This window comes from Morus notabilis, unplaced genomic scaffold, assembly GCF_000414095.1.
Source record: "Morus notabilis unplaced genomic scaffold, ASM41409v2 Scaffold156, whole genome shotgun sequence".
NCBI classification, from domain to species: domain Eukaryota; kingdom Viridiplantae; phylum Streptophyta; class Magnoliopsida; order Rosales; family Moraceae; genus Morus; species Morus notabilis.
The window spans coordinates 163918-175055 of NW_010361538.1; the positions used below are offsets into that span (position 1 = coordinate 163918).

The 11138-nt window shown below is 36.1% G+C and overlaps 1 protein-coding gene across 1 annotated transcript; it reads left to right on the plus strand.

The window, feature by feature from the left end:
• The first annotated feature begins 438 nt into the window (after window positions 1-438).
• Window positions 439-10936, plus strand: LOC21406285 (isoleucine--tRNA ligase, chloroplastic/mitochondrial). The gene is made up of 22 exons (XM_024166904.1): window positions 439-564; window positions 2501-2684; window positions 2879-3033; window positions 3103-3204; window positions 3446-3515; window positions 3984-4096; window positions 4398-4466; window positions 4851-4958; window positions 5415-5565; window positions 5875-6106; window positions 6239-6525; window positions 6613-6749; window positions 7301-7448; window positions 7685-7816; window positions 8027-8155; window positions 8567-8694; window positions 8794-8958; window positions 9159-9284; window positions 9539-9612; window positions 9900-10149; window positions 10252-10431; window positions 10515-10936. The coding sequence occupies exons 1-22, from the start codon at window positions 472-474 to the stop codon at window positions 10755-10757; spliced, it is 3276 nt and encodes a 1091-aa protein (XP_024022672.1). The 5' UTR covers window positions 439-471; the 3' UTR covers window positions 10758-10936.
• The last annotated feature ends 202 nt before the right edge of the window (window positions 10937-11138 follow it).

The window sequence follows — 11138 nt, forward strand, 5'->3', positions numbered from 1 at the left end:
ATTCATAATATTTTTAATCAAATAATTATACTAATAAAAAAATATTTATCTAAAATAAAAATATAAACTAATACATTCTTAAAAATAAATTATCTATTTTTTTAAAATTTTAAATTCTCAACTAAAAATGCCAAATTAACTATTTCCCGAGGCCCAAACTTTTCTTTTCAAGCTAAGCCAGGTGGCGGGCGGGTTCATCGTTTGGTTGACGTATAAATTATTACCAATTATCCGCAAAAAGGGGAATTTTTTCCCTCGCAGTGGCTAAACTGGTATCGCCCATCGGAGAGAGAGAGAACTGAAAAAAAAAAAAAAAATGGAGAAGCTCATCCTCCACTGAACTGAAGACCAAACCAAAAAAAAAAAAAAAAAAAAAAATGGGGTTGTTTTAAAAATCCTTCCCAAAAAAGAGGGAACCCCCACCCCCCCTGAAACGAAGACCAAACCAAAAAAAAAAAAAAAAAAAAAAAAATGTCGTTGTTTTTAAAATCCTTCGCTTCTCACTCTCCCCCTCTCAAACCTGCTGACGCCACCATGGCCGTCCTCTCCACTTCTCCCTATCGGGTTCGTATATATATAAATGCTCTCCGTTTTATTCTCTTACGCACTTTTCTTCTTCCTCTTCTTCGAATCTCTCGTCTCTCATTTCTCTCTTCGCGCTTCGACCTCCGTTTGGATCCCGAGAAAGTCCGAGACAAAAAGGAAACCGCGATTCTCAGCTCGTTTCTCCTTTTATTATTATTATACTTTCCTTCGGTTTTCTCGGTTAGCAAACGGAGCATTGAGCTGATTTTGCTCCTCTGTTTTGTGTTTTTCTGTTTTTCGGATTCTATGGATTAGGTTTTCATGCGTGATTGTTGTGGAATCGTTGATGAATATGAAGCAAGCTGGAGTTCGTAGGTTTAAGTTTATCTAGACTCGTTGTTTAGCACTTTAGATTTGTTATCGGTTTCTGATAGATTTTGTTCAGTGATGTATTCTACTTTCCTTATGTTTCTCGGCTAGCAAATAGAGCATAGCTAGTTAATGTGCTTTGGATTCCATGGATTCAAATGGGTTTTGATAATTGTGAAGCAAGTTGGAGTTTGCGTGTTTGAATTTACCAAGACTCGTTGTTGAACACCTTAGATTTGTAATCGGTTTTTTGAATCGTTGAGGTTTTCCATTGATATTTTCAGTGGTTGAGGTTGCCACTTGCCAGTAAGGTTCTTAGAGTGTTTTGCATTTTACTTTCCTTCGATTTATTCGGTTAGCTAATGGAGCATTCGGTTAACTTGTCTATTGCCTAGAGTGTTCAGTGTGTTCTGTAATTCGGATGCTATGAATGAGGTTTTTGTGCGTGGTTGTTCTGAAATGGTTGATATTTTTGCCTACGAGTAAGCTAGAGCTTGTAGGTTTGGATATGTTTAAATTCATCCTAAAACATTTAAGATTACTTTCTGATTAATCTTCCTAATTGGCTTATGAATCTAAAGGTGTTTGATCGATTTTTAAGCTATGAGTTGATGATTTTGGACTCGCTAAGATTCTGAGCTTGCCATTTTACATTCTCTCAGTTTATCACCTTACCAAGCATTCAGTTGAAATGGTCTGTTTTTATGTGTGCTTACTGTTTTTTATTAATGAGAGATTGTGGATTAGGTTTAAAAGGAAGTAAATGCTTTGTGTTTAAGATATGCGGTTATTGTCAAAAAAGATGTGCGGTTATTGTGAAATGGTTGAGGATTTTGATTATCAAGTCAGTTGGAGCTTGTCGGTTTAGGTCTATTTAGATTCATTAGGAAGCACTTTATGTTGTTTTTGCTTATTGATCTTTCCTATTATTTTATGAGTTTGTGAGATGCTTGATAGACTCTCTCTCTTTCTCTCTCAAGCATTGTTGGTTTGAGAAATGAGTTATCTTAGAATACTAGATATGTAAACTTAGTTTTTTCTTTTTGATAAAGTGTGTTTTACTTTGAAATTTGAGAGATGATTTCCTTCCTGTTCAGAGGCTAATCCGAAATTCGTATTATGAGTTCCAGAGTTTTTTTTTCTCTGCATTAATTCCTTGAACTGTCAAAGAATGACTGATGTGGCGTCTTCGATTAGTTGAAAGGTCCAATTCTCCTTTTTTTTTGGGGGGGGGGGGGGTGTTTCCATTTTAATCTTTTAGTCAAGATGCTTTTAGAGTTTATCAGAGGTTATTTTATAATCATACTTGTGGTCTTTTTTAGAAACGAGTTGCAAGTATCTTGGAGGCCTTGGTCTTAATGTTCTTGTCTTAATTGAAACTCACAATATTATTTCCTTCAGCATGGGATGTTTCATCTAAAAAATCCAAATTATGTGAACGGAAATCTGCTTCAGTTTCTGAGATCAACTTTCCTGTTGTACAAGTTTCCTCATTTTGCTTCCTGTATTTTGTTCATTTTATTGCAATTTCTTGACTCTGATTAGTTTCATGATTGTGTAAATAGTCAAGATTCACAACTGACGGATTATGTTTTTTTGTGTTTAGGTATTGTCAAAAAGAACCTGCTCGTCTTTTAGGAAAAATTCTCTAAGCTCCTTTCATCCCAAAGGAAGCTATTTGTTCACCCTCTTTAACATGAAACACTATTCCAATTATTCTAGTGACGAGTTCAATTCATCAAAGCGAAGGTCAAGAGGACCTGTTATGGCTGCAAAGAAAGCAGCTGAAGGTGGGTCTATAATGTGTGCTTGTGTTACTTTTCTTAAATATACTCTTACTGAGAAAGCATTTGTTGGAAGATGTTGCGTCGGATGTTTATATGTTGCATAGATCTATAAGATTGTTTGACTGTATCGAGTCTTTTCGTGAAAAATAAAGGTGGACTGATTTTTCTGAGTATGTGGCTTGCCTGTGTTTGTTTAGGGGGAAAGCAAGAAGATGGAAAATATAAGCACACGGTTGATCTGCCTAAAACAACATTTGGCATGAGAGCAAACTCTTTAGTACGGGAGCCTGAACTTCATAAAATATGGGATGACAATGAAGTATTCAAGAGAGTTGTTGATAAAAATTCAGGGGTGAGTTTCTAAGTTCACCTTGGTTCTCTATTTTGGATGAGTATTCTTACTTTTAGTTACTTTTTTCAGGGTAATTTCATTCTACATGACGGTCCTCCATACGCCAATGGTGACCTTCACATGGGACATGCTCTAAACAAGATTTTGAAGGATATGATTAATCGTTATAAGGTATGTCATTTTCCTAACTACGCTGCCCATTATGTTGCTTTTGAGCTTCCACTCTTATGCTTTCTAGCCTTGCAGTAACTCTTGCTTAAGCTTTCATCCCGCCTTCCCTGATTCAACCAATATTCTAACACATTGATTGGTGATCATTATTGTTTTCCCAGCCCAAAAAGAAAAAAGATCTTAAGATATTACTGGAAAATAGCATAATGTGTTTCTTTTTTCTTTTCTTTTCCTACGACAGCTTCTTCAAAATTATAAAGTTCATTATATCCCTGGTTGGGATTGTCATGGCTTACCAATTGAGTTGAAAGGCAAGTATCCCTTTTGCAGTTCACTTTTACTAGTGTTGGCCGATGACTTGTATTTCGATATTCATTTTGTTATTATCTTCACATTGAGATGACTTGCATTCTACTGCTCTTGATGACACCTTCGATGAGCTTTGAATAACTAGAAACTTGCTCCAAAAACTGATTAAGTAAGAGCACAAGTGAAAAAGGATGAGTACAAATTTAAAATGATCATGACGTTATAGATAGTGATGTCCTTACCTCTATGGCTCCGATTTTAATAAGGAATCTTGGTTAAGAAATGTCATGCCACTGGCTGGAGAGAGGAAATTTAATTTTGCAAGACGACAATATATGTATTTAGAGCCTAAGGGGCAATTCTTTTTAACTTTTGATTTTGGATAAAAGTAGAAATGTTCTTGCTGTGAGTATTGTGGAGATTAAGGATAAGATCCTAATACATGCTTTGGTCGACATTTTAATTATTAGTTCTGCAGTCACTGGATGAAACTACTAGAAAGGATCTCACGCCTATAAAATTGAGAGCAAAGGCAGCTAAATTTGCAAAAGGAACTGTCAAAACTCAGATGGAATCATTTAAGGTAACACATCTCAGTTAGTTGTTTTGTAGGTTGACATCTGAATTTGTACATTGTTGCGATTTTACTTGGTGACTTTGTTTTTCCCTGTCACATAGAATGTATATGATGTTGGACCCCAGATTGGAGAAGAATATGGTCCATGGGTTCCATTTATTGGAACTATGTTTCTATTTATTTTTGTTTCGAATTGGTCAGGGGCAAGTCCTGTCTTCAAAGATCTGATTACAAAAGTTATACTGAGGAGTTTGGATATTTACTTGAGAAATTAATTGTATTATCAATTAATTATCTGATGTTTCAGCGCTATGGAGTATGGGCGGACTGGGATAATCCCTACCTAACTCTGGATCCAGAATATGAAGCTGCGCAGGTAACAATTACAGCTCCATTCAAGTTACAACTGTGGGCGAGTTAAATCAGACTTTTACTGCTTTGGATCATCTTTTGCCTTTGTCCAACCTTTTTCTTTTTCCTTTTTTTTTTGGAGAAACTATAGAATTTTTTTTTTTGGAGAAACTATAGATTTTTTTTTTTGGAGAAACTATATATATATATATATATATATATATTGGGAAGTACAGAGGATTGTTGGTAACATTGTATTATACTCGACAATTCTTGATGAATTTTTCTGGACAGTTAGCATTCAATTAAGCAGTTTGCTTCAGATTCAACCTACATATTCCTTTGAATTTTTGATCTTATATTTGATTGTCCCACTTTTTGGTTTCATGTGTGTTGTATAATCTTGTAGATTGAAGTGTTCGGCCAGATGGCAATACAAGGTTATATCTACAGAGGTAGAAAGCCAGTTCATTGGAGTCCCTCGTCACGGACTGCTCTTGCAGAGGCAGAGTTGGAGGTACATCTATTCACTTGTCATTTTCTGCTTAATCTAACATAAACGAGTTTGCAACTGAAGACATTTTTAAACTAAGGAATTCCCCTATACCATTGAAGAGCTTTTGAGTATTCAGATTTTAGCTAGACCATGTGCAAATTATACCATGCTATCATATTTATTCTCAACAACAATCTTTCCTCTGAGCTACTTTGTTTATTCCAAACCTATTTTATCCAAGTGAAAGCACAATTGGGATCAGTTTAAAGCTTTCACTATCCAGTTATTTGATGAGACATTAGGGAAAAAAAATCGAACGACAAGATTTGACTCTTATAAATACACTCGCATATTCCCCTCTTTCGTAACAAAGAAGCACTTTGTAAGTCATTCAACTTCTGAAAGTTTTGAGGCTTATACTCAAGTTATGCTTCATGTTACTTTGATTTAGTACGTAACTGGAATTTCATTATGCAGTATCCAGAGGGGCATGTTTCAAGAAGTATATATGCCATTTTCAGATTAGTGACTGCACCTCCAGTTTTGGGTGGCATATTAAATGAGTATCTCCCAAATTTGTGCTTGGCTATTTGGACAACAACTCCATGGACTATTCCAGCCAATGCTGGTGGGTTTTGCTTTTGTACTTAAACAATCTTTTGAGATTGTCAATGCCTGAAAATCTCTTATCATTTCAGTCGGTCTAATACTCTTTTGTCCGTTAGGGGTGAATTGAGAAACTTAAATTGAAGAAAATCATGTGTTGTCATCATATATAAACATTCATGAGCCATAACATATCAAATTTGTCAATAGTTTATTTGTTTTTCCTTATCTTCTCGTATGCCATAGATTCAATGTTTCTTAAATGTGGTCATCTCATGATGTGAGCAATCTTGATAATTTTACAATTATTCTGCCGTTATCATATTTACAGCTGTTGCTGTGAATGCCAAGCTTCAATATGCCATAGTTGAAGTACAAACACTCTCAGAAGATGCATCTTTATCTGCTGGAAGTAAAAAGAGACAGCTCAGAAATGTTCTGAAGGAGAAAAAGAAGCCTTTCCTGATTGTAGCTTTAGATCTGGTGCCAACATTAGAGGCAAAATGGAGTGTGAAGCTCGTTGTCAGAAAAACACTGTCGGGTTCAGATATTGAAAACTGCAGGTGACAGAAGATGCTAGAAACCCAAACCTGATTAATGCTTTTATTTTTTATTGCATGTTTCATTTCATAAAATGATGTGTACTTAAATGAACCATCTATTGGCTAAAGTGTGCTTTCTAATTCCGGTTTCAGGTATATTCATCCGATCAGTAATAAGGAATGTCCAGTTGTTGTTGGAGGAGATTATATTACAACAGAGTCAGGAACTGGACTGGTCCATACAGCTCCGGGTCATGGTCAGGAAGATTACGTGACTGGCTTGAAGTATGGACTGCCAATTCTTTCTCCTGTTGATGATGATGGGAAGTTCACTGAAGAAGCTGGACAATTCAACGGGCTTGATGTGCTTGCAGATGGCAACGTTGCTGTTGTCAAATATTTGGATGAAAATTTGTCACTTATAATGGAAGAACCTTATGGTAAGTCTTCTTTTATTTTTGCTTGAACCAATGATGAAGTACTGCGACCTGTTATGGTTATGAACTTTTCCGTTTGCTCTTTTGAAGCACACAAGTATCCATATGATTGGAGAACAAAAAAGCCTACGATATTTAGGGCAACTGAGCAATGGTTTGCATCAGTCGAAGGATTTCGCCAATCTGCCATGGATGCTATTGGTCACGTAAAATGGATTCCAGCTCAGGTATTCATTTAAGCTGCATAAATGTCATAGGCACTGGACTGGACTTGCATGTTTGGCTCATCTATTTCTTTTGATTTTGAAATTTGTGGTTCTCATCTTTTTGATATAACTCATCACTGGTGCACAGCGTGATATATATTTTCCTGCCTTTTTCTTTAGTTTGTATAAATAAAATAAAGAAAAGGTTATCATCTAGGGTTGATGGAATGGTTGTTCCTTTGCTGTAGCGTTGGGTACTAACTCAGTAGCCACTAGGGAAAAGGTGATACTGGTAAATGTACGAGGGATTCCTCATTTTGTTACAAGAATACCAGTGTTCTTTCATTCCTCTGGAAGACGTGAAATGGACTCCTCAAAACATCTAATTTCCTGGCAAAGTTCTTAAATGGTGTTTGTGAATGTAAAGCTGATGATAAACATCGTGAAATCTGTCAGTACTTAGTTTTCATGTGGGACTTATTCATAACTTTCTAGGCTACTTTTTCTTCTCAACCATATTCATATTGTGTTGGTGTTATCTCGTGTGTGTGAATGAGCATTTTTTTCTTCAGGCGGAGAACAGAATTTCTGCAATGACTTCTAGCCGGTCTGATTGGTGCATCTCTCGGCAAAGGACATGGGGTGTTCCAATTCCAGTGTTTTATCATGTGCAAACAAAGGAACCTCTAATGAATGAAGAAACTATTGATCACATAAAGTGTAAGAGCCATTCACTTATAGCAATCATTTCCTCCTCACGACTTGCAGTTTGAGTTCAAGATTTCTCTCTCTCCGACCCATCCTCACTTGTGCCAACTTCTTAATGAGCAAGCGCACAACGTGCATGGATAGATGGAATGATCCATGTGGATATTCTGCATTTGATCATCTCTTACTTTGATGGAGCTGTTAAAGGTGAACAAAATCTTATTCTTTCAAGTTATTCGTGTTGGCAGCTATAATAGCTCAAAAGGGTAGTGATGCCTGGTGGTACATGAAGGTGGAGGATCTTCTCCCTGGTAAATATCGTGATAAAGCATCAGAGTATGTGAAGGGGACTGACACGATGGATGTATGGTTTGATTCAGGTATTGCAATTAAGTGTAAAGTGATGCATTTAACTGCATATATGCAATTTTTTTATGCCAATTGCCTCATCAATATCCTGTTGATTCCTGATGCATGTTCATAATTGCATTTGGTTTCTCATTTTTGTCGCAGCATTTTATAATTATCCATAACTTCATTTATAATTGTTTCTTTTAATGGATTCTGATGTTAAATTCTTTCTATTTCAGGTTCTTCTTGGGCTGCAGTTTTGGGAAGAAGGAATGGCCTGAGTTTTCCTGCAGATCTGTACGTGGAAGGCACAGATCAGCATCGTGGGTGGTTCCAGAGTTCCTTATTAACAAGCATTGCTACGAAAGGTGGTATCTGGACATAATAATATCTCCCCGCTTTATAATGTTTTTTACATTTAAAAATTTTAGTATTTAGTATAATATCTTTGTTTTTTTAATGATGTGTACATCATAAAGAATGGTTTAAGGATATTTTGTTACCCATTCCTAAGATAGATCACACTTCCATGAATATGAAAAAGAATAGTTCTAAGGTTAGATCTTCTGGATTTGAATATTTGACTGCTTACTAGTCTTCCGCCCCTTAACTACAGTAGAGCAGAGAGGTGCAGTCCAGTAAAATTCTGATCGGTCCTTTGATCCTAGTGCTTTTTTTTTTCCTAGTTATAAATTCCTAAACCAAGTAGGATTTTGTATTACAGGTATTTGTTAATCAGTTAGACACTGCATGAATTTTTTCACTTATCTTTGGTACAGGACAGGCTCCATATTCTAGTGTTATAACTCACGGATTTGTGTTGGATGAGAAGGGTCTAAAGATGAGCAAATCTTTGGGTAATGTTGTAGACCCACAAAGTGTGATAGTAGGAGGAAAAAACCAAAAGGTCAGTCAATTTTGAATGTTTTGCATCTCTTTTTACAATTGAGTCATCCTAAAGGAATATATGAGCGGATTGCGTAATGGTCTTGTTTCTTACTGGCAGGAAGCACCTGGTTATGGTGCTGATGTATTGCGACTCTGGGTTTCCAGTGTAGACTATACAGGTGATGTAATGATTGGTCCTCAAGTTCTCCGCCAAATGTCAGACATTTATCGGAAGCTACGAGGAACATTGAGATACCTTTTGGGAAATCTACATGATTGGCATGTATGTTTCATATGAGTTATAATTGGTTTTGAGCTAAGCCTTCAGGATCCAAATTCATCCTTCCTACTTACCTGAAATCTCTTTTCACAAATACTGCCTCTTATTTCCACTTGTGTGGCAATGCTGTACGCTGCAGTTCCATCTATCTATTTGTTGCTTCTACTTAGTGTATATTATATATAACTCTACCGTCCTGGCAGGCTGATAATGCTGTCCCATACCACGATCTTCCCATGATCGATCGGCATGCCCTATTTCAGCTTGAAAATGTTGTAACGAGCATTAGAGAGAGCTATGAAAACTATCAGTTCTTCAAGATCTTTCAGGTAAAATTTCTCTGATATCATTGATTTTCTATTTGGAGCTATCATCTTGTAGTTAGTAGTATAAATGTGAGAGTGAGGAAGAGAGATATAATGGTTTGCTTTTCTCTCTTAAAAAAAAAAAAAAAAAAAAAAAAAAAAAAAAAAAAAAAAAATTTTATTTTATTTTTTTTTTTTTTCTAAAAAAAAAAAAAAAAAAAAAAAAAAAAAAAAAAAAAAAACAGTTTGATTAGTATATTCTCTCTTTTTATTTCCAGGTCATTCAACGGTTTGTCATTGTTGACCTTTCAAACTTCTACTTTGACGTTGCCAAAGATCGCCTCTATGTGGGGTAATTCTTCTCTGCTCTATCTACAAATTTGTAGTTAGTCCTATTTCCTTCCTGCCATTTTTCATTAATGATCTTGTTGCCAACACATGCTTTGCAATTCTGGGCACTTTTTCTTTTATTTTATTCGCATAACTCAAACTTTTTTCTCCTACTAAGATGGTCCTAAGATATGTGAACAAGGAGATAGTTTAATGTAGGAGCTGCTAAATATATATAAAAAACATGCCAATTTTACTACAATAGAAGCATCCGCTACATGTGTAAAATTAAAGAGATTGATATTACAGGGGTACAACAAGTTCCACTAGGAGAAGCTGTCAAACGGTTCTTGAAGCACATCTCCTTTCCATTGTAAGAGTGATAGCTCCTATATTGCCGCATTTGGCTGAGGACGTATGGCAGAACCTCCCTTTCAAGTATACCAAAGAAGATGGATCTATCGCTGAGTTTGTTTTCGAATCGAGCTGGCCGGCTTCAAACAAAACCCGGCTTTCATTCCCAGCTGAAGAAGTGGATTTCTGGGAAAAAATTCTTGAGGTAATACAACAAATCAGTCTTATTGAACTTCATGTTTGAATGGATACACATCTTAAACGTTGTTTTGCTTGCTCGTGCCCAATCGTAATCACTTTTGACCAGCTGAGAACCGAGGTGAATAAAGTCCTGGAGGTTGCTCGTACTGGAAAGTTGATCGGCTCCAGTTTGGAGGCCAAAGTTTATCTCCATACTTCCGATGCCCGACTGGCCTCAAGATTACGTGAAATGTGTGAAGCCAACAATGATGCGGACACATTGCATCGAATTTTCATTACATCTCAGGTAATTTTCTTGTTGCATGCATTAATTACATCTGAACATGTTTCTGTATTTACATGTTAATTATTTTTTAATGATATATGCAGGCAGAGATTCTTCCATCCATGGAAAATGAGCTTACTGGGAACGTTCCACACACTGGAGAATGCCTTATCCAAGGGAAAACTAAAGTCTGGATCGGTGTATCCCGTGCCGAGGGCGGTAAGTGCGAAAGATGCTGGAATTTCTCGCTTCAAGTCGGTTCCTTTTCGGAGCACCCAACTCTTTGCAGCCGTTGTTATAACGCGGTCAGTGTTCAGCATTTTCCAGCTGTAGCAATGGCCACTTGAAAATTTTTTCAAGAGTCAACACAGGTAAAACTTTTTTTTTTTTTTTTTTTTTCAAATGTTACTGATACAAAAATTTTGGAGTTACATGGCTTCGTGAAGTGCTGCTCCTTTTCCGCACGGATGAATTTTCGATAAGGTTCATTTTTTATTCTGTCATTGATAATTATAAAGCAATAGAAGCGGCTGATTTGCATCTGTTCTGAAAATAGCTTGTTAAGTACAGTTTTTGTTTTAATCGAATTTACTGGTATTTTGGTAGTATTTAAACTCTTAGGTCTCGTTCATTTCACCGATTTAAATTTAAAATTTGAATTTTGTTACAGTAAAAAGCTCTAAAAAAAATCACATCTAACTTTTTTGTTACAGTAAAAAATTTTCATA

Bases quoted from the DNA above. Each gene is read 5' to 3' on its own strand.
- LOC21406285 (XM_024166904.1), top strand. From the start codon at position 472: ATGTCGTTGTTTTTAAAATCCTTCGCTTCTCACTCTCCCCCTCTCAAA. The intron at 565-2,500 runs GTTCGTATATAT...TTTTGTGTTTAG, and splicing joins TCTCCACTTCTCCCTATCGG to GTATTGTCAAAAAGAACCTG. The intron at 7,817-8,026 runs GTATTGCAATTA...TTTCTATTTCAG, and splicing joins GGATGTATGGTTTGATTCAG to GTTCTTCTTGGGCTGCAGTT.